At 38.4% G+C, this 26,643-nt stretch overlaps 1 protein-coding gene across 5 annotated transcripts in view; it reads left to right on the top strand.

The window, feature by feature from the left end:
* The first annotated feature begins 530 nt into the window (after positions 1–530).
* Positions 531–26,643, top strand: part of PIK3CA (phosphatidylinositol-4,5-bisphosphate 3-kinase catalytic subunit alpha) — a 43,656-nt gene continuing 17,543 nt past the window's right edge. For 3 of the 5 annotated variants that reach the window (XR_015222413.1, XM_086618661.1, XM_086618658.1), the window contains exons 1-10: positions 536–568; positions 5,513–5,887; positions 6,834–7,213; positions 16,302–16,415; positions 18,207–18,620; positions 20,161–20,370; positions 21,065–21,315; positions 22,957–23,202; positions 24,073–24,158; positions 25,467–25,572. Coding sequence is in view for 4 of the 5 variants with exons in the window: in XM_086618661.1 (XP_086474787.1) it covers positions 18,269–18,620; positions 20,161–20,370; positions 21,065–21,315; positions 22,957–23,202; positions 24,073–24,158; positions 25,467–25,572 (1,251 nt within the window). In the remaining variant the exon portion in view is untranslated. Of the gene's footprint in view, positions 569–5,512; positions 5,888–6,833; positions 7,214–16,301; positions 16,416–18,206; positions 18,621–20,160; positions 20,371–21,064; positions 21,316–22,956; positions 23,203–24,072; positions 24,159–25,466; positions 25,573–26,643 lie in introns of all 5 variants that reach the window. The other 2 variants (XM_086618659.1, XM_086618660.1) reach the window with 2 other exon arrangements.

Raw genomic sequence — 26,643 nt, 5'->3', positions numbered from 1 at the left:
CGGGCGGGCTGGCCCGTTGTTCCTCTGAACGGCCACTTCCAGCCTGGTCACCTCCAGGGCCCCGGTGCCGGGATCGTGCGGTTCGGCACCGCGGGCGCCGCCGCAGGCTGCGGCCCCGCGGCGCTGGGCGGCAACAGGACCGCGGAACGGGGCTCTGAGGGAGCGGCGCGAGCTGACGGGCAGCGCCCCAGAGCGGGCGCCGGGCGGGGCCGCTCCCCTCAGCGCCTCACCGCGCTGGGCCGACCACCCCGCCGCGTTCCCCGCCGCCGTCTTCCCCCTCCCGCCGCTGTTCCACTTCCGGCGGGCGGCGCCATCCCCATCCGGGGTCAGCGCCCCGCTCCCTTCCTGTTTTCGCCCGTGCGGGAGGCGGCTCTGTGGGAGCGGCGCGCGGGCTGCCGACGCCGCTTCCGCCGGTGCCCGGGGAGACGGTCACCCGCTGAGCGGAGTCGTGGTGGCTGCGGGGCGGCTCGAGGCGCTGCGAGTGCTGCGAGGCGCTGCCCGGCCCAGCCCTGCCCGTCGGGGCGGCGGCTGCGGGCCGGCTCGGGGGCGGAGAGGCCGCGTCAGTGAGGTGAGCGAGGCGGGGGTCGGTGCTGGGGCCGCCGGGCTCTCCCGCCGCACGGCAGCGCTCTCCGGGGCGTCCCGCCGTGGCGGTCGGGCGCTTCCCGGCGCTCCGGCCGGGCGGTGGCGGAGGGGAGCGCCGCGGGCTGCGGGGTGTCTCGCTCGTCTGCGGCAGCCAGAGGGGGAAGCGCGACCCTCGGTTGGCTGAGCCCTCCCGGAGGAGTGCTGCGGCGGGGCTTCCCTCGGCTGGGAAAGCTCCGGGGCGTTCCCCCGCCACAGCCGGATTCGTGGGTCTCCCCTCGTAGGGACGTGACCTGGGGGAGGGAAGACCGTAGTGGTTTGTTGCTTTCGAGTGTAACTCCCTTGACTCACGAAATAGAGCTATTTTCTCTATTTTTCAGCAGTTCTTGTGATGGAGTGCATGTAGGCTCGCGGGTGGGCAGTTAATGATACTGGGAGCAGAGCCTCTTCCGACTGGGTGTGTGTACGAAACGGTGTCATACAGTCTCCTGTTTCCAGCTGCAGTCGCCTTACATCTATGCTACCTGTAAAAGCTTCCTTATTTTGCTATCCAGGGATCTGCTTTTATTGATGTTAAATATGAAACTGCCATTTCTTACCAGCGCTTGTGTATTTTCTGGTAGGCTGAATGTTGAGAAAGCTTTGACCAAACTAGTACAAACTGCACATTTGTTGTTCTTTGGGGGTTTTGTTGCTGTTTTCAGTACTCCTGAAGTTATTAGGATATCAGACCTTTTACTTCTGGTGCTGTTTTTTGGTTTTGTTTTTTTTTTTTTTTTTCTCTGCAGCTTTTTTTCTTGTTGACTTTAAAAATGTGATTGAACAGAGGTTGCTTTATAAACAGTGCATACTCAGAACAAGCACAAGGAAAGTGTGTGTTTAGAAATAGATGGCATGGACTATAAAGCTTTGCTTGATTTAATTCTGCAGTTATGAGCATTCTGCAGCAAACTTGTAAAGGAGCAATAAACTGGGATTCTGGATCTGGATTTTGTAGTACTTAGTAGAAGAAATCTGGACTCTGTTCTGTCAGTTACTTGTACCCTCACTCCCATCTTTGAGCTATAGCAGGCTTTCAAATTCATCACATTGCGTAAAGTTAGAAACTTTATAATCATGATTGAATCATTCTTGAATTTCTTCCACCTCATGATTGATTTATAGTGATGTTCTCATACTTGTTGCTTCAGTTGCTTCCATACTGCGATTCTATAGTGCAGTGTAATAATCAAAGTCTGCCTCTTGTGCGTAAACATTGTTCATTCCTAGGAATATTCCAGTGCTCAGGATGATGAGATTTAATGGTTTGTCTACTGTGGGAAACTGACTAGATAAGCTGTTTTGAAATAAAGCTTCTCGTAAACTTAGTTTCACAGTAAATAAGTTTATTCTCAAACAATAATATTGGTGAAATTTTCCGTAGTGGTTAGTTATTTGGAAGCGTATTTTAGCCAATGTCGCCATGTAGACAGACCACACATCAACCAAGCTCCTTGTGTTTACAGAGGAGTTTAGGAAACCACACAATTCCTTATGCGATCCGTGAAATATTCTGCTCTTTCATTAAGACAATAAATACGACAGCTTCAGAGCTGCAGTTGGAGTTTGACTGGAGCAGATGTCCTGCATTTCGTAGGTGTTAACTTGATGCTATTCTTAGCAACCCGATACAGTGTTTCATGTTTTTTCAAAGTGCGCTAAGCCCAGCCTACAAATCCATGCCAAGGTGTTTCAGTTGTTCGGCCGCTTTGAATTGTCATTCGGTGTTAATGGCAGATTTGTTTTGCTTCTTGTTGCAGTTTACTTGCATGAATAATGAACTAAGTGTTGGGCTTTTCTTTCTGGAGTATTCTTTGGGAAAGGGATGTAGCTGAACTGTTTACAAAGCAGTTGTGCTTTGCTGGAAGTCATAAAGTCGTTCAATACTTAGTTAACTGTTTCTCTGACAATCAGGCCATTCCTGCTTTCAGGAAGCAAATGGGGGGATAGTTCTTCCTGGATAACTCAGTTTTTTAAAAGTTGCTGGAAGCTTTGGAACAGGAATTTCAACAACAAACAAGTTTCATGTTTCAACTTCATGCTGTCTCACAAACCCAAGTAGATGATAAGAGGTTTCCAGTTATTGGAAGAAAATACCACCTTTAAAAGGTATTATTGGGTAAAGAATGGACTTCCTGATCATGGTTGTACCTCAGATTCAGATGTGTAGTGTGCTTTTTAATGGCTTGGTCATGTGTAATAAAATTTTGAACAACTTTTATGATCGCCATAGTTCTAATTCAGAAAGAGATTAAAGTTATCTGTAAATGTATAGACAACAAGCCTAAGGCTGACATTTAGTCTGCAAAAAAAAACCTGCTTTCTTAAAAATTTTGTACATAAAAAGTCAATTCATTATGTAGGCTTCCAGACTTCTGGTGCAGATTCTCTAGGCACCAGGAATACTCAGATATCTGAACACTTTGCAAATATCGATTACCTCCAAACAGAAAACTGTTGCTCTTGCTTTTCTTGCCTGTTTTAGGGAGAAGGAAATTGGGATGATAATACAGTAATTCCAAATCATGCAAGAAATATTAGCATCTTATAGATGAATATCATGTGTAGGTTTGCTTTGCCTAGTTGAGTACATTAATCAAGGTTAACAAAGGTTCTAGTTTATAGGATATTTGAAAAATGTTGCATTTGGGTGAGGGGAAGCTAAGATTTATTTTTACACTTCGATACTGATGAGGAAACTGATTTTTAGGATTTATAACTGGAATGCTAATAATACTGTGAAATTAGTCATTCTAGTTTACTCTTAAAATACCATTATAAAACTAAGTTTTGTCTTATTACTTACTGTTTTATAATTACTGAAAAATGTGTGAAATCTAGTAAATCTCCCAGTTGAGGAAAAATGATCCATATGTGCTTTTTTTGTGGGCATGATTGAGTTGAAAGGGGAGCATTAGGGAAGGAATAAGAGTTTATGCTTTGGCTAACTGAAGAAACAGATTTGTGGCTTGTAGTGTAAGCTAAGATAGGGTTCGTTGGGTTTCTTGCAGCTTTTTATGCATTGCATTCCATGCTTGTAGGAGTTTTGTCTCATCCTTTTAAAAAGCCAGACATCCAGCTGCTCCAAGTGATGATGCCTGTCTGAAATTGTAGCTATGGCTAGAAGGGGCCACAAAAATATTTATGCTAAAACTGGATGGGAATTTTCTTTTGCCCTTTAATGTGTCATGGCAAAGAATTCTGTTATAAATTTCTCTTTGTAGTATCTTAATCCAAATGTGAACAGTGGAGAGAGAAAATAGATTTGTTTGTTGATATTTATTTGGACACCAAACATACATGAATTGTTTTGAGTACAGGGTTGGTCCAGATATCCTCCAGAGGTTCCTTCCATAGAATTTGTTCTATGAATCTACTTCAAAATGTCTAGTGGAATGTTAAATGAACCAGAAATAATGCTCTGAAGTATTAACTGTTTTTTTTTTTTTCTGCAGTACTGTAAAAAAAACCCAAAACACACAGCCAAACACTAGACAAACAAAACAGACAAAAAAAACCAACCAAATGAAAACAAACCCACAAAACAGGCCCAGCTGGGGAGATAGAGGGAATTTAACTGTTAAAAATGCCGGTTTTTTTTCTTTTTTTTTTTTGATAAATCCTTTAAGTTAACTTGCGGTCAAATAGAAATGCAGCTGACTGAATGCAGTCTATGTAATTCTGGATCTGTCTTCTTAGTCTAAGTGTACTTAATGGTTTTGCAATCAGTATGTTTTATTTTTATAGAGCATGCATTTACACTTCAGTTCTAGAAAAGCATTTTTCTAGTTAATTCTGCATGCAGTCTAGGAAGTCTGTATATTTCAAATAAGAAATGTGAGGGACAGTGGACATCATCACTTACTCTCTATTAAGAGCATTCTTTTCTTAAAAAGAAATATTTAAAAAAAAAAAAACTATGCTCAAATACCTGACCTTTAGAAATGTAAAAATGAAAGTCAGAGAAGCCAGCTTACCTCTGTGAAAATGAAGGGGAAGGAATGATGGAGTACTGTTGAAGCTTTCACCTCTGACATATTGCTAGCTGCGGTAAATGACTACTACTGCAGTGTAGTTTAAGAACAGTTGGGTTAGAACTGTTATAACTTAAGGTTCAGCAATCTCTTGTTTCATGCCCTATTGCTTTTTACCAGTCGGAGGTTAGATATACCTCAGAGGTTGTTTTTTAGTTTGTGGTGGTTTTTTTTGCATAGCCATTAACATGTTTCCATAAATTAACTTATCTTAATGGATTTTACACAGGAGAACTTTGGCAGTTTGCTTACAGCTTCCAATTAAAGAAATGCTTGCAAATGTAGCTTTTGAGGATTGTGAATCACAAAGCATGTTTGTCAAATGCAGGAGACTTATTGAATTGTTTAAGATTTACTGTAAAAGTTCCCTGAAATTTTGAGACAGCTGAGTCACGTTATTGGCTGTACATTGTGACCCTCTTCTACAGCAAAGAAACGTAGAGAAACATCCCTTGGGTGCTTTCTCTCAAAGTCCAAACAGAAAAGAAAAAAACCTGGAAGCTTGCCTCTTAGATTGTACAACATGTCAAAAAACTTACCTGTCATTGAGACTTAACTGTTTTTGTTATTCCCATACTAATTAGTCAGCCTTTTGCCGATACTTAATGTAGCAGTTAATGGTGATGAATGACTCTTGCCCAATGTGTTCCAAGTCTGTTCCTGATTTTTAACTCTTCCTGTTAACTTGGGTCGTGGTCCTGCCAGAAGCATGGATTTTCGGCTGAGATTGCATTTGTTGTCTTGGAAGAGTGTCTTGATCCACAGCTGAACAGATGAAAGTTTCTTGCAGAGGACACTAAATCTGCAAGCAAAAAATTACTCCTTGTTGCAACCTTATTCCTTTTTTTATCTATTACCAGTGACCAAAGAAACGAACAAGTTCTTGAACATGCTCAAAATGCAAGAAACTTTGAATGTTACTGGAAAGAAAATACCCAAGATTCAGCATTTCATCTGAGACTAATCAACCATAAGTAGAAATACTTGCCTGTTCTGGGATCTGAATCTAATAGAACCAAATTTTCTGTACCTTGGGACTTTGACATCTGCCTTATTAGAAAAGTGAGGAGACTGATCTCTGCAAAGATGTAGGCAAACTGAGCACTGAATGCTTGAAAACACAAGCACAAAAAAAAGTAAGAATGAACAGAGAGTAAAGACTGGTTTACCAAGCAAGCAGAGTGGAGATGGGTTGTTTGTTTCTCAAACTCAACAAATTTGCTTTGTGTGATGAGGTATGTTATTATCCAACTTTGGTGCTTGTGCCATTAAGTTACTTTTCATTAAGGCTGGAAAACACTAACTTGGCTCTTGACTACAGGCATAGTTTAAATTATTAAAGTTAATAGTGCTAATGTAAGGAGAAGTTTCTAGATAGAACTAGCTCTCTTTGGGAAAAGGGAAGTAAAAAATTCCATTCCAAGTAATACTCTAAAGTATGCTTGTTGTGGTTATTAAACTGCTTAGACCACTTATTCTTCATTTTTTATTTATGTTCCCAGCTCTTAACAGAATAATCAGCAAATGTTGTGGCTGGATGATAAAAGTGGAAGTGATACTAATAAAACCGAAAATTGCTCTTCTGCTGTCTTCTAAAAAGTTTATGTGAATGTTGAACAACCAGTTCTACTTACCAGTTTATCAAGGCAGTCTCTACTGGTGGGAAGAAAGTGATTAATATATTGTGCTTTATCTCGCAATTTCATGCTGTCACCTCTGAAATCTTCCATTTTGATGTTAAGTACTGTAGAAGAGCACTTGTCCCAAGAAAACCTCTAGTGTCCAAGTGGAAGAGCTAATTTTTAAGCAACATCCAGCCATCTCAAATAGTCTTGATTGGGGTGTGTAACTGAGGATGTGTTCAAATAGGATGCCTATGAGTGCTGCATTTGGTCTAGCATGTTTGTTACAAAGATTAATTTACAATAAATGATGTTGGTATTTTGGTGTAAAGTAGTAATATGTGAAATTGAAATGCTGCCATTATAGATGATAAACTTAACTAGTTAATGTGAATTTTTTGGTAAGTTGTCACTAGCTAAAAGAAAGCACTTCAAGTTGATTTTCACATTTTAATTGAGAAGATAAAGTTTACTGTTTTTTTCATGTTTAATTGTTTATCAAGGTCGTGGTTAGTAAAATTCTAATAACTTGTCTTCCTCAACTTGCTCTCAAATGAAGGATAAAGCACTGACGTCATTATCACTGCTCAGCAGCACTCCCTTGATCTTGGATACCTCCCATGTGGAATGTTTTGACGTGTAGGGAAAGATGGCGTAACTACCACCAAGAGATAAAGGATGAAAATGGAAGCCAATGAGCAACGAAATGGCAGAGTTGACACATGAAGAAAAAGGATAGCAAAACCTATTCCTGACTGTGGAAACTCTTCTTAAACGTATTGTCGAATTACTTTGCAATCCAGCTCTTCAAGTCTTCTTTTATCACCTCTTTTCCAAGCCTTTCATTGTACATCAGCAGATAGGATAGTATCATAAGCAACTTCAAGATGATATGAGAAGTGTAACCACTATTATAGCTTCTAATCTCTTCCTGTTCTGGTATGTGAGCAGGTTATTTATTTAAACAACAAAAAATGTTATTTGCAATTAGTCACCCTTCCCTAATTGATGTTTTTATGGGTTGAAATTTAATCCAAAACACTTAAGCGATGGTGGTCTTCTGTTCTATCCCAGGGTCAAACTTCACCAGGCTGAAAATGACTTTCAGTCTTTTCGTTAATGTTTTTGTAGGTGTGTATATTCCAAATGTTTCCAAAGAACCATGTATTAAAAATACTTCCTTGTTTGTGCAGATGTGTAAAGTTCTTCTAATAGCAGTGACTGACTACTGCCAGTATCTTTTTGGCTTTTTAAAATAAAGATCTTTCTTTTTAATGTATCCCTCTTACAGAGCTCTGACTGTACTAGTAGGCAGCATGTGCCTTAGTCTCAGTGTGTTTAATCTGGATATGAAAGTGACTTTCCAAGCTGGGAAGTTGAGAAATCTGTAAACTGTTTTGGAGATGTTGCTGGTATTGGCTGTTTAAATACCTATGAGTTTATGTCACTTTCTTCTTTGTAAAGTTCATGTTAATTGCAAACATTATCTACTTAGGCAAATATTAGCCATTTATTTCAGATGTAGTAAACACAAATTGCTGGTACCTGACCTCGTTAGAGAAACAATTTGGGTAGCAGCTTGAAGTATAGGAAAAAGAGATGCGCTGACAACAAGCTTTATGTCTCAGTAGCCTCACACTTGAAATACGCTTTCATGTTTGCACAACATAGGTTTTGCAAAGCAGATGCTTCTAACAGATATGTACAGAAATTATAAACATTTGACTAAACATGCTGAAGAACCATTTGTTACAGTTTACCATAGCTGTTTTTATACTTCAGACTGAAGTATGCAGGGCCTAATGACATATATAGTCATAATGAATCATGCTTGTTTGCACTTCTTGGACATGAAAGCAAATATGTTAGTGTCTCAAGAGTCGTGATTGTTGCTTTGGCATTCCAACCTTTAAAGGCAGAGGAAAGTCCTATTCAGTCGGAGTCAATAGCTAGAACAAGAATAAACCTGTGCTCCTTGAGGTTTCAGAAAAACTTTTGCTGAATGTAACTTACATAAAGCAATGAAATATGCATACAAAATAGGTAATTCAGTCAAGAGTATTGTTTCACATGGAAGACCCAATTTTCTGATGCAATTAGGTGATCTGTGACCTTTAGGGAGATGAAGCCTGTTGGGAGTGTGTAGTGGTGCTAAATGCTTTGCAGTTGAATAGTATCCCACTGGCACACTTGGTGTGTGGGGTAGGCAGGATGGTCTTATTCTGCTGCTGTAGTAGATAAAGGTCTTTTGATAAATCTTTTATGGTAAACTGTTGGTCCTTACATTTCAGCAGGATTGTCATCTACTGCTAAATACATACTTGGTTAATCACCATTGACTGTATAACAAACAACTCTACTAGGGAGTAGTACTTCATTATTTCTAACTGACTCTTGAAAAGCCATAGTATTTTCCTGTTGTGATTATAGCTCATGTTAGAAGTAGGCAGCTAATTCTGCAGGGCAGGATTTGGAAAGAACAGGATTTGTTTGCCTGCATCTTGTTCCATGTGCCTTTGTATAGGACAATTTGCTAAGAACTGTGTTAATTTCAGCTGTTTATAGGGCAAGAGTATTTAGCTGCAGAATTGAAATTTTTCATTAAGGTGACTGTTCCTTTGTTTTAACTCTGCTACAAACTTCTTTCTCTCAACAAACAGTTTTAAAAAGGGAGTTAAGCAATACCTCAGTGGATAATGTGGTGTTTTGTTTTTCAGTTTAGGAGCTTAAACAAAGAAAACACCCCTTACTTCTATGGCTTTTGCTGAGGCATGTGGCTCCTTACAAATGCTCTATCAAAAGTAAAGTTACATCCCATCCTCTGTTTGCCAGTAAATAAAAGATAATGATTTTTGCTAGTAGAATTCATTAAGTCCATGCAGACTAAACCTATACTTCCGTAAATGCTGTTTGGCTACAGAAGTCAGTTAAGATAGAGTAAATGGAAAGATAATTTATATTTGGATTATGGGACAGAAATTTCTGTCTTCCAGTTCACTGTTCTATGCCCAATATTAAAAATCTCTGAAGTTGAAGAGATATTGCTATCCAGTGTCACTCCAAAACTTTTTTTATACATTAGTTGCTTTCAATGTCTAGAGTAGTTTAGTATGGAAGAAGCCCTTTATCTCAATTTAAAGTTCCTGTCAGACTCCATTGTAAGAAATGTGGGAAGTACATGATATGCTGCAAGTCAGCCTGAGTGTGATGTCTTTTTCAGCTGGGCTCACAGGTGGATCTTTTAAGATGGATGTAAACTAATAAACAGAAGTGGGCCTAATCTCTGTGAAATTTTCTTATGAACATGCATTCTCTCTGTGCCTTCCATCCAGAGGAGCTGGTCAGATGAATGCTGTCGACCCAGCCCTCTAGGTACTGTTGCTTGTAGAGCGAAGCACAGCTGTGTAAGGACAGCAGCACCTCCAGTGTTTTATCACAGTTTTTTCTCTGCTCTTCTAGGTACAGACTGTGGGAGAGGAAATCTTTCCTCTTTTTTGGTAGAACCAGAGGCTTATCTTGTTGCAACACAGGGAGTTACTTTTAAGAGCCAAAGTGATGTTCCTGGGGGAGATCAGCACCAGGAAAGGCCCAGTAGCTGAGTTACAGCTCTGCTACACAGCTGCTCGTGTTAGGTGAAGATTCAGACTAGATCAGAGCACAGAACACCTGGATTCACTCTGCTCTTGCTCCTTGTCCTTGTCTGTGTGCCAGCACTTCCTGTTTTTAAAGATCCTGTTTACTGTCTGGGTTCCAAATATCCCAGGAAAGTGGGAGGATGTGAAGAAACATGGAAAGAAAACTAAACAGCAGTATTTAGGATGAAGTTTTAAATTTACATATATACATTGTTTATGATCTATCTAATCTAGTTTCATGAAAGACTTTATAGAATAATCTTCTGTTTACATCACCATGCACTAATTTCCAAAAGTAGAACAGTTCTGCATGCAAAACCTAACATGGAAACCCATAGTATTTGAAGCAAGGAACAGAATATGGTTTGTAGTGTGCTTTTAATTCATATTCTTTCTGATGTTCACAGAAAAAATATTGTCACCCATATAAAACAGAATATTAAAGAAAAATATGTAATCAGAGGAAACCTTGTTTCTGTTGGTACAGAATGGCGTGTTTCTCTGGTTTTGTTGCTGAACTTAAAGGCTTTTGATTTGGACAGCTTGAAAGAATTTGAGTGCTGCTCACCGAGTTTCAGAGCACACACCTGTCTGGAGAAACAGCTCCAACCAGAACAGAGCCGGGTGGGAGAGTAATTCTTGTCCTGCTACGTAGCAAGCCAAGCTAATCATTGAAATTATGAGTAAGCAGATATGTGAAGTGTAAAGAGAAGATGTGTTGCTTTCCTAATTCTTTGTTGTGCTTTATGACGGCTAGTCTTCTATAAATAACAAAATCCTTTCCTTTGAGGTGAAGCTAGATTTGCAATTACTGAATGTTTTCAGACTAAGAAGAAAGATTTAATTCAGGCTTTCCTTTGTTTAACAAAGAAAAAAATCTGCCTTTAACTGGAAGAAAATGTTCTAGTACAGACATTCTGCTCTTGGTATGTCCTGGAATCCCTTGGGAAAAAGCGCATTCGTAGCGGGAGTTGTAGAGGTCACCAGCAACTTGCAAATGTTTCTTTCTCGTGATCCTGTTTTCATGGCTCCCAGATAGTGAGTGAAGCTATAAACAATATGCCTGTATGAATAGGGGAGGTTGAGCCAGGGGATTTGAAAATAAGAATTTACAAAGGTCTTTTGGTTTTCTTGAAGGGGGGATAAAAAAAAGACTGGCAATAGTAAATATTTTTAAACTATTTATCTTGTTTTCATTTCAGCTGTTTGATCTTATATTTTTTCAGTAACATAGATATGTATTACCTCTTGGACAAAAATTTATAGTGAGTTTTTCAGGATGACCTCACCATATAGTTTTATTCATGGTATCTGAAAGTCACTAGAACCAGAATCCAAGAATATTATATTCTGACAAAAAAAAAAAATCTACAAATAAGATAACTTTAAAAGAAAACAGCTTTGAAATGTAGTCAACCCATGTTCTCATATGTAACTACACTGAAACTTCTTTCACTATTTCCAGCAACATTTTATGTTCACAGCAAAGAATTTATCAGGAATTAATCCTGTACTATAATTCTACAGATGCTACCAATAATGTTAGGTTTTTAGCTCTGTCTAGAACAAAGCAAAGGTACTCAGCGCTTTTTTTTTGCAGGAGGGAAAAAACAGTTAACTACAAATAAAATTGGTAGTGTTTGGAAATACTTGCCTTTTTCAGAAGGAAACAAAATGCTAAGATGAAGTGTTTGTTTATTTCCCTTGAGCTAATGTTTGCGATCAGATAAGCAATTCTGTGTATCTGTGCCTTTTCTGTGAAATAATAAGGATGAAAGTAATACGTAAGAAATATGAAGACATAACTGCAATATGACAACCTTCTGCTTTCTATTCTGAAATAAGCAATATTCCTACTTTTTAAATCTGTGTGTAATAATGTTTTCATAGAGGACTATTTCAGACATCTTTGTACTAGTCTTCCTGGGTTTTGGAAAAATGCCAGCTTGGCAAGCAGGAAGAACAAAAGGACAATACTGAAAATATCTAGTCTGGGGCAGTCTTACTGTCACAACACAGCAGGTTTGGACAGCAGCAAAATTAAGACAGACAGCTCTGCCCAGTTTTCTTCATGATGAGTTTTGGAGTGCTTGAGGTGTCTGAAGATGACAAACGTTTTGGTCTTCAGAAAGTTTGAAATCTCTGGCACGAAGTGGAATATAGGTTTTGCATTCTGAAAAGCGTTACTCTTCTCCCAGAATTTTTTTCTCCACCCCCCTCTCCCCTCCCCCCCAACTGTTTTTTTCAGAGATTCCACCGAAGTTAAAAAAAGCTTATTTGGAGTCGTACCTGTAGTTGATACTTCTGTCAGTTTGATAGAGAATGAAGAAAATCAGATAACCTACACATGAGTGCACAGTAAATTGGAATTGATTAACACAGTTGGATTGTTTCTTAAGGAAATGCTAACAGTACAGTCTAGAGGAAACTTTTACCTTGAAAACAAATCAAACTTAGACACAAATCCTAATGAGATGAGCAGCTCTTTGATACCAAAGATGCCGCAAATTATTATAAAACATTGCTGCGTCCTGTCTATGAAAGCGACTTAATGAGATTTGTCTTGTGACTGGAAAAACTAATTGACTTCAATTAAAGTGTAGTAGTTTACTGAATGACTAATTCAGTTGCAAATATGGACTGTTAAAATTGTATTGAGTGTTTAGTCTGTCCTTTTGAATTTATTTTGAAAGACAAGGTGATAGCAATGCAAAATTATTCAGTTCTCAGTCACTGGAGTGTGTACCTCTCCGTATAAACATCTCATATTTTATACATTTAATACAGTGTTACAGCGCAGTACACTACTTCTTGTTTCCTTCTGCACTTGCTAGATTTCTTGCTAGTTGAATTATCATAGATGGAAGAATTTCCTTCTTGCAGAGCCTGAAGAGTAACTGTAGGTGCTTGTGCTGATGGTGTTAACACCACCTTAACAATAAATCTCCTGAAGTGATGAATGCATGAATGCTTTTTTTTTTTCCCCCTAGACTGACCCACAGAGTTGCACAGTGGGCCACCTGCTTTATAAGGCATATGTGTTGATGTTAGATGGAGCTCCTCTCTTTGGAGAGCATGCCCACAGATAATTTACAAAACAGGGAAAAAGCCTTGTCTTTTTTTATATATATACACCTGTATCTATATATCTTAATTAGCAAATATTGATATCTATGTGGAGTTGGTAGAATGTTTGTGAGTAATCTCTAGACAGTGAAAATCAATTCACTTAGTCTAATCTGTAAACACATATCTGTAAAAATGACTGTTCTCCTAGCAAGAAAGGGTTCTCCAGACTTTCTGATAGAAGAGCTCATGAAACATTCTTTCTTGTTTGCATGTTTTGGTAATGTAGATTCCATCTGTACTGAAGGGTAACAGTCCTTCCTTTTAGCAAGACACGTAAAACTTAGGTCAGTGACGCTCGTTTGAGATTTCTGGCAAATGTTAATGTACAAAAAAACACAGTAGAAAAAGTACTGCCAGGGTGTCCTACTGAGCTATAGATGCACAGGGCTTTTATGTGTAAAAATGTGGTGAAAACAGCTGCAGTAGCCTCAGATGTCTTCAGGAAAAATATGAGGTTTGACTCAAGCTAAATTGTCCCAAGCTTAGTTTGCTTAAATTAGGAACACAAAGTACTACTTTGAGTACTAAGGTTAGGAACCTATTTAATGTCCTGCAGTACAATTCCTAGTGAATTTCTCCCTCACTGAGCTCTGTTTCTCAAGGGGAAGGAATCCTTTTCAGAGGAAGTAGCAGCGAACTTTTATGGTGGTCTCATGTAAACCTTTTCAGAGTTAACATATTTGTATGTCATCAAGAAAGCATTAGAAAAATAATTGTAGGCTGTAACTTGTAATGAAACGTTCAACAGAACAAAGTTGAGTGAACCATGCCACTGTAGTTCTGCACAGTTCAGTGCTGTGAGGTGATAAATCTGTCATAGTTTACCAAAAACAAATCTTCTGAACTTGGAATACCTTATTCTAAATGGTGTAGTTGTTTGACTGTAGAAGATTTCTATCCTAAAAGAAAATAGATTATATGAATTTACATTATATAAGTGTGCCTGGAAGCAAGTAGGAATCAGTATTTTGAGAGGTATGTTGTTTAACTTCCCTCGTTCTTCCTCCATGTATATCTATTATTTTTGAATGTAGTTTCAAAATTTGATCAAGTCTAGGTTGGCCGCTCAGCAAGGTTAGTGATGGAGAACATGCTGAATGGATCAAGAAGGCTGTAATGAGTTCAAACAAACGCTATGTGATCAGTGGGTGTCTTTGAGCTTGGCTTTTCTCACCATCTGTGATATCCCAAAGCTTTTGGCAGGGGAAAGAAGTTTAAGGTGGTTTTGGAAGGTCAGGGATTGCAGGTGTGACGTAGTGTTCGTCTGAAGTGTTTGCGTGTACCCTTAGTTGGATTTAAATAACATCTCCCTAAAATTCTCTTAAAATTTTAGTCTTTACTGTCGAAGAACATAATTGATTCCAGGCAGCCTTCCAGATTTGAAAGTGTACACAGAAACACAAGCTGCCAACTATACTGAAGAACTGTTTCTGTTTACATTTTTGGTTTCCGAATCCAAACCCTGGAGGCGTGCTTACATGTGCAAGTAAAATGAATGTGCACACAGAATGACTACATGCACTGTTCCAGCACATGCGTGGTATCTCAGTTTAAAACAAAAGCTGCTGTTTCAGTGCGGTTGCCCTAAAAAGAGTGTAGATTTTGGGGTGTCCCTTTTGGAGCTTTTACAAGTTTAAAGAATGGTATTGAGTTGGTGTTTAACAACTGAAATTTTTTAAAAGCCAAAGTTGACATTTATTCTGAAAAGATGCTTGTCTAAATGGATTTCATAAGTATGTGTGTCCCCAGCCCTGCCTCCGTTTCTTTGCTAGCATTATTGGTGGGGAAGGAGGAAAAGATTGCAGTGGAACTACCATTTTTGAAGCTGAATTCGCTGAGCACTGCAGTTGTGCTTACTTTACACTATAGACCCTGGCATTCGTCTGACTCCTTGGTGACCTCAATCAAGTGACTGAAATAGCAGAAGCTTACCCAAGAAAGGAAAAGTGAGTGGTTCTCTGCCACTTTAATCCATCTGACTCTGTAATGCGCTGGCTCAGGGAGCACTGGTCCCATCATGATCAATAATGAGAACATACACCTCAGGCAGGGAGAAGATGGGTTCTTAGAACCATCAGTTCAGAGAAACCTCAACAGGATTGTGGAACTGAACTTAAAAGACTGCTGGTATAAACTTCGTCTATGCTGTGAATATTTAATTTGATTGTGGTCCATCTATGTTATCATTGTTTATATGTGTGGACAGAAAAGTTCTTATGACTGCATGTTCTTGTTTTGTTTTTTCTTTTCATGCTGGTATGTGCCATAACAGTAATGTGTTTCTGCCTATGCTTGTAATTAAGAAATGTAAATAAGCATGTGATTCACTGGTATGGAGAAGGGGAGTCTTGTTCCTGCTTTGCCTCATCAAAAGGATGCTATTTAACCTTTTCTGTAAACTAAGGATAGTTATCAGTAATTCAGAATTCTCCCAGTTACTCCAAATGGTGTTATTTGGATTCATTTGCAATGTTTTGTAATCAGTCAGCTTTCCAATTTTGGCTCTTTAAATACACTGAGAGTGTGCTTAGAACTTTCCATTTCAGCATCCGCTCACTGAGACTATTATAACTATGAGGAAAATAAAATAGCTTCCTTAAGCTCTTTAAAAAAGAAGTCATTTGCAAAGCCCTTCTAAACATGCATGAGATGTTAGTGCGAAAGCATTTTTTTAAACCTGCACTTTAGTACTTTTGTTAATAGTTTTAAAAGCCCAAACTGCAACTACAAAGGACGGATAAAAAGGACAACCCTATTGCTACTCAAAGTTACTTAGGAAGCAGTGGATTTGGAAAAACATCATTTTCATTCTAACGCTTCTTTTTAAGAACTGAAGTGTGGCAAAAGCAGGTACTGGATGTACTTGGAAGAAAACTTTTCAGAAAATAAGTACCACGGCATAGAAGTGGATATGATAATAATACTATAATGAGGATAATTATTTTATTTTTCACATATAAACATATTTAATATATTTATAATTATTATATATCATTTATATTTATTCATACATATAAATATGTATTTTAAAAATTTGCTGAGAAAAGGGCAAGCTTAGCATTCGTTGCTTTTCCACAGTTGGAGCTTTCAGAAAGCTGAGGAAACAGAAGAGGTGTGAAGCTGTTGGTTTGGATTCTTCCCTCCTTTCTATTACTAAGACACTAAGATAGAGGGTCAGTCCTAAGAGGATTCTTGACTTAAAAGATGACTAAGAATGGCTTTAGAATAGTAGGCTGGTAGTTATCCTAGCCCTGTGCTTTCAGGACACTTGGTTGATGGAGGAGTCATGATGGATGATGGACTGCTCTTTAGATGTCTGTTGATATTGCCCTCCCTCATAACTTACGTGCTGAAGTTAATGAACTTACGAGCTAAGTGTAAGTAATGCACTAGTTGAGATTTGCGTAACATGTGATGGCCTCTGTGGTAACTTACTATTCTGCAATGAGAGCTCAGGTCTATGGTGTGTAGTCTTGCTGCTCTGTAACAGACACAAAGCAACTTACTAGGAAAGCAATAGAAAATATTTTGTCACTATGTAAACGTGCTCACTTTGGACCTTGAATGTGGTGTGCAGGTGTGGTTGTTGTTCTCCGTCTACCTTGCAAAAAGGGTATGGTAAAGGTGGAAGAGATGCAGAGAAAGTGGCGAGGATTAACAAAAACATACAATGATTTTTGGGCAGAGGAGGACTAAATAATCTGGGACTATTATGGAAAAGAAGTAGTGGGGAGGACTTGAGGGATCTCTAAAATTAAGAGCAATGAATGCAAAGATAGGAACTGTGTTTTATTACAAGAAATCTAGGATATCAGGTGAAAGGATGATTGGCACTGGAACAGGTTGCCCAGAGAAGTTGTGGCTGTCCCATCCCTGGAAGTGTTCAAGGCCAGGTTGGATGAGGCTTTGGGCAACCTGGTGTAGTGGAGGGTTTCCCTGCCCATGGCAGGGGGGTTGGAACTAGATGAACTTTGAGGTCCCTTCCAACCGAAACCATTCTATGATTCTAAAGTTGCAGGCTTCAGAACAAAGAAAAGCAAATATTTTGTAACGCAGAATGTTCTTCAGTCTTGTCACAAGATGCCAATGGTTCGTGTGTGAAAACTTGGACGAGCTCAGTAGTTCTTGATGTTTTTGTTGTTTTTTGTTTTTTTTTTTTCCCCCCACAAATACATAAATATTGCCTCTGGTTAAGGAAATTAAAAATTGGTAGCAATTAGAAGAGTTTATTGATGAAATATCACTGCATGCCTGCCTAGTTCTTCTGCTGTTTGGCATCTCTTCTTGGCCACTGACCTGTAAGACATCTCTGCTCTGTCCACATATGGTTTCTCTTGTACTTGCTCTAAGCTAGCACAAGGCAGCACTGCTAGAAGGTTAGACATGTGTTCCAATCCTTTCGTTTGGCTTGGGAAGGATATTAGTGTGCCTGCCAAAGGGAACTAGACCAGGGAATTGATCCTAAATAAAACAAGCCCAACAAAAAGGTATTAATGAAGCTCAGTTCTGTTTCATTCATGGAAAAATGGTTTGTGGCTGGTGTAAGTAGCTTATATTGATCTAAAAAAGCTAAGGTCAAGTTTCACGAGTACATGGATTCTTAAAATTTAGTTTAGAGATTTTAGTAAATGCTTATAACTATTATGTTAGTGGTGTTTGAATAGTTAAGAGATTTGGGATGAGAAAAAGCTTGAAGTGTTGCTTTGGCTATACTGAGCAGAGCTGATGGTTTGTATCTCATCCAAATGCCAATAAATGTTTTTCTTTCCAAATGAAAAATGTGAAGAACTGGGTTTGAGATTTGCTTAAGAATTTGCTGTAATAATAATTTGAGTATTACATATTTTCATCCCCCCTGCTATTTAAATGTTCTAATCATAAATTATAAACTTAAGATAAAAAAAATCCTCAATTTTTTAATACCAAATGCATATTGACATTTTTTCCAAACTATTATGATTCTGCTATTAACTGTTTCGTTTGAGTAGATACTTACATTAAGTACAAGTTCCTTAGACATCAGTTTTATCAAGTCTTTTTTATGAATGTAAAATGTAGCCATGAATATTCATCTACAATTATAAGCAATGTTTGAACGATCTTATCTGAAATTGCTTGTGATGTTCATATTCTAAATTTTAATTTTTAAATTTCTGATTTTTACTTAGGTTTACTTGTACCCATCACTGCTTGAAAAACTTCGAGTACAAAGTTATCTAAAGACTTAAAAATGCCTCCACGACCATCATCTGGTGAACTATGGGGCATCCATTTGATGCCACCGAGGATCCTTGTGGAGTGTCTTCTCCCAAATGGCATGATAGTGACTCTAGAATGCCTCCGTGAGGCCACCTTACTAACTATTAAACATGAACTCTTTAAAGAAGCAAGAAAATACCCTCTCTATCAGCTCCTTCAAGATGAATCTTCTTACATTTTTGTAAGTGTTACACAAGAAGCAGAAAGAGAAGAATTCTTTGATGAAACACGGAGACTTTGTGACCTGCGACTATTTCAACCTTTTCTAAAAGTCATTGAACCAGTAGGTAACAGAGAAGAAAAGATTCTTAATAGAGAAATAGGTGAGATTTTTTATTTAAACACATCTGTTTAACTGCTTTCTCCTCTTCAAAATCAAAACAAAAAATTGAAATGGGTTGTGTTTGTCACCTGTATCTGTCAGTTTGCATTTTGTAATTGTCGGCTGTTGCATCAAATGTGCAAAGATGCTTATCATAGTAAAGCCAATGCTCGTAAACTCTGAATTTTTTTTTTTTCCTGTTCTGTTTCATTGACATGTAAGGTCTTTGCTTTGTACGTATTTGTAGTTGTATGTGGGTTAGAAGATATTTTTTGCTTGTCTCTTATTAGCAGGATTTCATATTATTAGAGCAAAGCCTTGTAGTACCTGTTCTGTTGTTTGGGAAGTCCATCTTAATTTGTCTTGAAGTTTACAGAATTGTAAATTCTGGATTTAATTACAAATCCTGAGCTACGTTTGCGATAGCACGTGTTTTAATACTGCTCAGTCTTGTTTAGAAAGTACAATTTCAAAAATGAGGTGTTTCGTGTTTCCCTCCCCCTTTCCTACAAAAAGAGCATGGGGAGGGGAGAGAAACAAAACCACCTGTTGTAGGGACAGAGGGGAGACACACTGTGATGTTTTAAATAATCTCTGAAGTAGCTTATTCTCCATTATCCGTTGAGAACGCACAGGGAGACTAGCATATGTTTCAGCACCTACGTTAAGTATCTAAATTCAGGCAGTACAAGCATAGCTGCTCCCTTTTAGTTCCTAACAGGTGTATGTTGCTGTGGTAGAGGCTTGTTAACTGGAAATACTTGTTCTGGGGTGCTCCTGATGGTTAAATTATTTAATTGTTGTGAATGCATCATAGGTAAACTACCTTTGTTTTGTAAAGCTTAACCTGTTCAGGACTTAGGGAGGGCAGTGGTTAACTAACCGTGCAACAGGACAATTGAAAGCTTCCATTTGAACATTCATGCATAAGTAATTATTTATGCAAGTAATCTCATTATAGTAAATGGAATTACATTTACTTTAATGACTGAGGACCTGAGAGTTATGGATTCTTACGAATCTATGCCAAAGAGCTTAAGTTCAATATCTCTTGGAGTGCTTGTCACATTTTTAAATTGCGTAGTTCATTAAAAAAATTGAATAGCTGTCATTCAGTTGTAAGCAAAGTTGATTGTGGTCCTAATAGCTACCAGTAATCCTGCCAGGTTTTTAGAAAAAAATAGGACATCACAGCTTCTCTGGTCCACTTAAGGAACTTTGTGCTGACTTCAAAGGAAGTTTATTACTGGCCCTTTTCCTTCAGGAGTGTTAGCTGTGAGAGTGGAGATTTAAAGTGTACATCTCCAGTGAATGTACACCTATTTTCTAACCTTTTTGTGAGTGCTGAGTGCACTTAGCTTTAGCACTGTGGTGTTCTTGAATGATATAAAACACTTATGTATACAAGAAGAAGCCAGTGGTTAACGCAAATATTTTAGGTTGTGTTTTGCTTAAAGTATGCTTTTTCTGTCACTGATAGACGAGTCTTTAGTTTTGATCATCAGTCACAATTATTTCCTCATGCTTCTTCAATACTGTAGGTTTTGCTATTGGCATGCCTGTCTGTGAATTTGACATGGTTAAGGATCCAGAAGTACAAGACTTCAGAAGAAATATTCTTAATGTTTGTAAAGAAGCAGTGGATCTTCGAGATGCCAATGCACCACATAGTAGAGCATTATATGTCTGTCCTCCAAATGTAGAGTCTTCACCTGAGCTACCCAAACACATATACAACAAACTAGATAAAGGTAAGATAAATATTTACAGTAAAAACTTTTTTTTTCAGTGATAGAAATCAGAGTACAGCTGGTGACTTAAGTAACTGTTTTGTATACTGTATTTAGTATGCTCTAGCAATATCTTGCATCTTAAGTTATTAAGAATAGCTTTCTTGATAGAGTGTAGATTCAAAACGAAGACAACAGCATTTAAAATTACATTTCTTGCTATTCTAGTAACTCAAAATCTTAAAATATAACTTGGTAAATAGAGGTTATTTTTTAATGGACATAAACAACTTATTGGTTTTGCGTTTTTCTTTTCTCTGACATTCAGAAACCTGGAATTAAATTATGCTGAATTGATGAATTATCTTGCAGTCCTCAATATGAAACAATTACGTCTGATTTCTTGAAGGCTGAATAGTCAGTAGTATTCAGTTAATAAAAATATTCTTAACCTCAAGGAGTAGAAGTTTGAATTTACACTAGAGTAAAATAAGCTGAACTCACGTAGTTCCTTGCAGAAGGTATAAGCCTTCTTGTCAGTTTGGGCTGTGAATCTTGTCTTACACCTTCTTTCAGTAGTTCTGCAGGCAGTTCTCTGTGGTGAGGGGAGGTGAGAGTTGCTTGTTTTGGGTTTTTTGAGTTTGTTTTTTTTTTTGTTTTGTTTGGAAACTGTATTGAAAATGGTAGGCCTAACATTATTTTACGTTTATTCTAGGGCAAATTATAGTGGTGATATGGGTAATAGTCTCACCAAACAATGATAAGCAGAAATACACCTTAAAAATCAATCACGACTGTGTGCCTGAGCAAGTTATTGCTGAAGCTATTAGGAAGAAAACGCGAAGTATGTTGCTGTCATCTGAACAACTGAAACTTTGTGTCTTGGAGTACCAGGGCAAATATATTTTAAAAGTGTGTGGCTGCGATGAATACTTGCTAGAAAAATATCCACTGAGCCAGTATAAGGTGAGTAATGCAATGGATTCATTTTGAAGTACATGGAAAATAATCCACATTTGTGAGGGAGAAAAGTGATCAATTTTGACTGGCTCGCTTTTTCATTACATTAATGCAAAACACGGGAAGTAAAAGTGTACGTGTCTTTAAACTAATTGGCTTATGCATGAGTGTAGCATACATATTTGTTGCTGTTTGTGCTTCAAAAGAGAGGGGAGGAGAAAAGGTAATTTAAACTAGAATTTATATCACTACTGTAATCTTTCTTATTTGAATGAAGTAGTTTGCCTGTAACATTAGTGATAAATCAGTGGTAGATAATTTCAGAAATATCCTAGATTTCTGATAGCAAGAGATGAGTTATACTGGAATGGGATTGACGGAATATAAGAAGAGATTCAGATGTTAAATTATGAAGCAACCATTGCTGTTATAAATCTTGTCCCTTCCCCCTTTAGAGGCCAGAGAAATCCTGAAAAAAAAACTGTTTGTTTTCCTTTTACTTACATCTTTAATTTTTTTTATCTTATTAAAGGGGTAATAAACTTCTAGTACTACACAAATAATTGTTAAATCTTCCTTGTGGCTGTCTGCCCTTCATTGCCTGGGTTTTGTTAGTGCTGTGAGTATGAGAAAGAGCTCCTGATAGAAGTGCATCTGAGCAGCCCTCTGTGGAGCAGACAACAATGTTAGCCTGTAGATTTCCTGGCAGGCTGCTGCTGCTTCCTTTTTGAGGAACGTATTCTTGTAATAAACAGCTTCCATTCCTTCATCTAAAATGGTTGACAATCTGCTCTCCAGAGCAAAGGGGGAGTGAAGGAGGGTGGGGGATCCTGAATAATGGGAAAAGCATTGCTATTCTATGGGAGCTGGGAACAAGTGCAAGCATACATGAATAATTATGCACAGTCATCTTGAGATCAAACACTAGACCTATTTGGTTTCTTCAGAAGTATCTGCTATGCCTTTACTATGCCGCAAAAGAGCTTTGCTAATTACACTTCAGGGCTGGACCTGTCTTAACGCATTGTATTTTGTGGTACTGTTGCCAGATTAAATGCTCTCAGCAGTCAGTCTTGAATGGACACCATACAGCCTTACAGCCAGAGTCTGTCAGCACCAGTGCTGAGCTGAAGGTAGTAAGCACAACTGAATAGAAAATGAGTGTCTGCCATTTGTGTTATGCCCTCTGCCTGTTCCTAGGAGTATCAGTCACCTGTGCTAGGTCTGCACAGCAGAACAGTGCAGCACCTTGCTGTGCAAAACCAGCTCAACTGTTTCCAGGAACAGCTCTTGATCTGGAAGCAGTCTGCTTTTTGTGCTGCACTGCACTGGAGCTAAGGAGCACCACAAGAAACCTGACTTGTCGTTTTGTCAGCTCTGTTCTCTATCTCCAGTTCAACCTTCTGCTGTTGTAGATGTTACTCATATATCAAAATCTGTATGAAGCGCTACTGTGCGATTCTACCCAACAGTGTATTTAAACTGTTGGATGCTATAACTATACACTGTAAAGGGTGTACATACAGGGAGAATGATAAACTCTTTAGATACACTTTTACTTTTATATTTTCCTGAATATTTTTAGATATAGATTCCCAAGAGTAACGCTTTGAAAACATACTGAATTTTGGTTTTGTTTACTTGCAGTATATAAGAAGCTGTATAATGCTTGGTCGCATGCCCAATCTGATGCTGATGGCTAAGGAGAGCCTGTATAACCAGCTACCACTGGACACCTTTACAATGCCATCTTATTCCAGGCGTATCTCTACAGCTACACCCTACATGAACGGCGAGGCTACAGCCAAATCCCTCTGGACTATAAATAGTGCTCTCAGAATAAGAATCCTCTGTGCAACCTATGTAAATGTGAACATTAGAGACATTGACAAGGTAAGGCAAACACTGTATGGCATCATACATATGTGGTTTTCAGCAACTCATAGTTTCCCTCCTGAGTTTTGTTCTCTGTTTACTTTGGAAAAGAGGTGTATTTAACATGTTAGAAAATTAGAGCACTTTGTTATTTAAATTGAAGTACTCAATTCTAAAAAATACAGCCATGTTTTGGATCTGAAAACTTTTGTATGCTACTTAAAAAGTGTAAGTTGTGGTGTTTAGCTAAATATTCTGCCTGATAGGAGCAGAACTCAGTTTGTGTAGTTCACTTCAGCCAAGTATGTAATGAGTAGAAAAGCAAACCCCATGTTGTTATGTGTTTTCCAAATAATTATTATGTTTAAGAATGTATTACAGTAACTTGGCAATACTTTTGGTGAGGGATGCTGGATAGTGTACTGCGATCTGTGTTTTTGAAAGGGGGGTATGGGGAGATCAAGAAGAAAAGGCAGGTAGGGTTCAGTCCCATTGAAGACATGGTACAAGCCTGTCTCTCTAACTTTTCCAGAATTTGTTTGGTCTTTCCTTTTGCTATACCTTGGCACAGGAAGAATTTAAAATAAATTCCAGGGTTTTTTAGAGCTCATTTCAAGTTTATTATTGTATTTTTAAGAACTAGCTTTGCAATTAATGAGGAAAAAGACCAAAACATTTTTTCTAGAAGGGTATGCTTATACACTGTGCTTCACACCTTACAGAGCATGAATGAATTTGCATTGGGGAGTGATGGTACTGTTTGGTTTTCAGTTTTGGTTTTTACTTCATGGAAATTAAGGGGTAATGTGTTGTAAGCATAGTATATGTTGATAGCAGTGAAAAAAAAATTGTTTATGGAAACATTTTGAATATTAACATTGTTTTCAGATCTATGTTAGAACAGGTATCTACCATGGAGGGGAACCTTTGTGTGACAACGTGAATACTCAAAGGGTACCCTGTTCTAATCCCAGGTAAGTTAAAGTACTTGAACAGCTATAGAGAACTTGACTTTCAGGGCATCATAAATGATAGTACTGAGGAGTAAAGGTTCGACTTAGCCATTGTTCAGGTAGAGCTCCTTGCTGGGAATTCCTTGCCCTGTGTTTTTTTATGAACATTTTTATATATCCCTGTATTTATATATAGAATCAATTTAGTTCGTAGTATCCTCATCCAAGCCAGGAGCAGCCAGTTTCTCCAGGAGAAGGCTGTGAGAAGCAGTGTCAAAGGCTTTACTAGAGTCTAGGTAGATGACATTCACAGCCTTTCCCTCATCCACTAAGCAGGTCACCTTGTCATAGAAGGAGATCGGGTTAGTCAAGCAGGACCTGCCTTTCATAAACCCATGCTGACTGGGCCTCATCACCTGGTTGTCCTGTATGTGCCTCATGGTGGCACTCAAGATGGTCTGCTCCAGAACCTTCTCTGGCACTGAGGTCAGACTGACAGGACTGTAGTTCCCTGGATCCTCCTTCCAACAGTTATTTCTTTGTAAAACTCTGCTTCTAGTAGCTACAGACACATTGAAAAATCAATGGTGTCCTTGGAAGCTGCGGCCTCTTCCAACTGAGAAAATTCAGCATGGCAATCCGCTTAGGAAGAGAAACTGTATTCAGAAGTTCCTCTTCAAAAGCACAGGTCTACCAACTAAGAGATAAAGTCTACTTGGCGAAGTTCAAGAAAACAAAATATTTATTCCTGTAGAACCAATCTGTGCTCTTATTACTATGGTAAATTGAATAATATCTGAGTTAGGAATACCATTGGATTTCTGTGTTACGTTCCTGTCTTGCAATTATCTCTTTATTTTCTGGCAGTTCAAAATTAGTTGAGTTCTGAAATCTATGCCATGTTTTTTTCCCACTTGCTTTTTTTCCCTGAAGTGAAAAATTTTGCACAAGCTAAACCTTACATTAGTGTAGCACATACGCAAATTCATTGTCTTTAGGTTATACCTGTGCAGGTAGTTGCAGTCTTGCAGGCTTGCAAGAATGAAAGTGATTGAACCTATTACTAAATTTGCAGGAATTGAACCTAGTGTGACTTTTCAAATTGTTGGTGCTAGAAGGCTAATTGGGGAAGTTTCCGTTCCTAGAAGGAGTAAATGTGTCAAATGTGTGTAGGAGGACCCTTCCTCAGTAAGGAACTGTACTCTTTATGCATGTATACAGTTTAGGCAGGAATATGACAAATGCTTTTTAATATAACTTTTGATTAAATGCAGCTGTCTTCCATGCTATCCTTTAACCTGGTTTTATTCTGCTTTTCAAATGTTACAGGTGGAATGAATGGCTGTTGTATGACATGTACATTCCTGATCTTCCACGTGCTGCTCGGCTGTGCCTTTCTATCTGCTCTGTTAAAGGCCGGAAGGGTGCTAAAGAGGTAAAATACTTAATGGCTTTACTACACTAACTAACAAAAGCTGCTTATGTCGAGTTTGGGAAGGTATTTGGTAAATGCTGTCCTGGCAACAAGTCTTCGTGCAATGTTTGATTTGAATCTGATTAGATTAGGGAATTTTCTTTTCTTGTATCTTATTCAGACTACCACTTTTTTGTGGTCAGAAATTAAACCACATGGAAAAATGCTTATTTGTTCAACACTGTAAATTCTGTCTATACTGTCCTGCCGGACACAAAGATCAGTGTTAGTCTTTTGAGATGCAAGTGCCTTTAAACTCACGTTTCTAAACCCATTTGTTACTTACTTATTTATTAAAAAAAGGCAGTATTTATACTTGAATTTAGAGTTGATTTTTAAAGTAAAGAAAACTCGTGTTGCTTTAGTAATTGATGCAATATCCTAAATAGTCATTTTTAAGAATCTGTGTATGGCATCTAATTCTAGCTACCGGCATCGTTACATTACTATATAGTTTTTTTGTCTACAAACAGGCTTACAAATCTTATAGAATCGTAGACTGGTTTGGATTGGAAGGAACATTTAAAGATCATCTAGTCTAAGCCCTCTGCCATGGGCAAAGACTTCTTTCACTGGATCAGATTGCTCAAAATCCCTGCCTGACCTGATCTTGAACACTTCCAATGATGGGGCATCCACAACTTATCTGGGCAACCTGTTCCAGTGTCTGACCATCCTTATTGTAAAAAAAAATTTTCTTATGCCCAATCTAAACCTATTATCTTTTGGTTTAAAACTGTTGCCCCTTGTTCTGTCACTACAGACCTTGGTAAAAAGTTTCTCTCTATCAGAAAAACCTCTCCATCACCTTGAGTTATTTTGAAGTGGGGAAGATGTTAGCATGTGTTTGCAAGTGTCTTGACACCACTTTGCAAAATGACTGCCGTGACAGTCATTGATAGAAAAATATGGTACAGCTTCCACAACCTGCTTCTGCTAATCTGGGAACGTAACAACTTGCTCTGGGGTGAAAATGTTATTTCTCCTGACTCATTCTGCAGTGATTAGTAGCTGGCACTGAAAAATCATCTT

Source organism: Tauraco erythrolophus, chromosome 11, assembly GCF_009769465.1.
Source record: "Tauraco erythrolophus isolate bTauEry1 chromosome 11, bTauEry1.pri, whole genome shotgun sequence".
Classification (NCBI taxonomy): Eukaryota; Metazoa; Chordata; class Aves; order Musophagiformes; family Musophagidae; genus Tauraco; species Tauraco erythrolophus.
The sequence above is the reverse complement of the archived record's forward strand: the minus strand, read 5'-3'. Positions and strand labels throughout refer to the sequence as shown.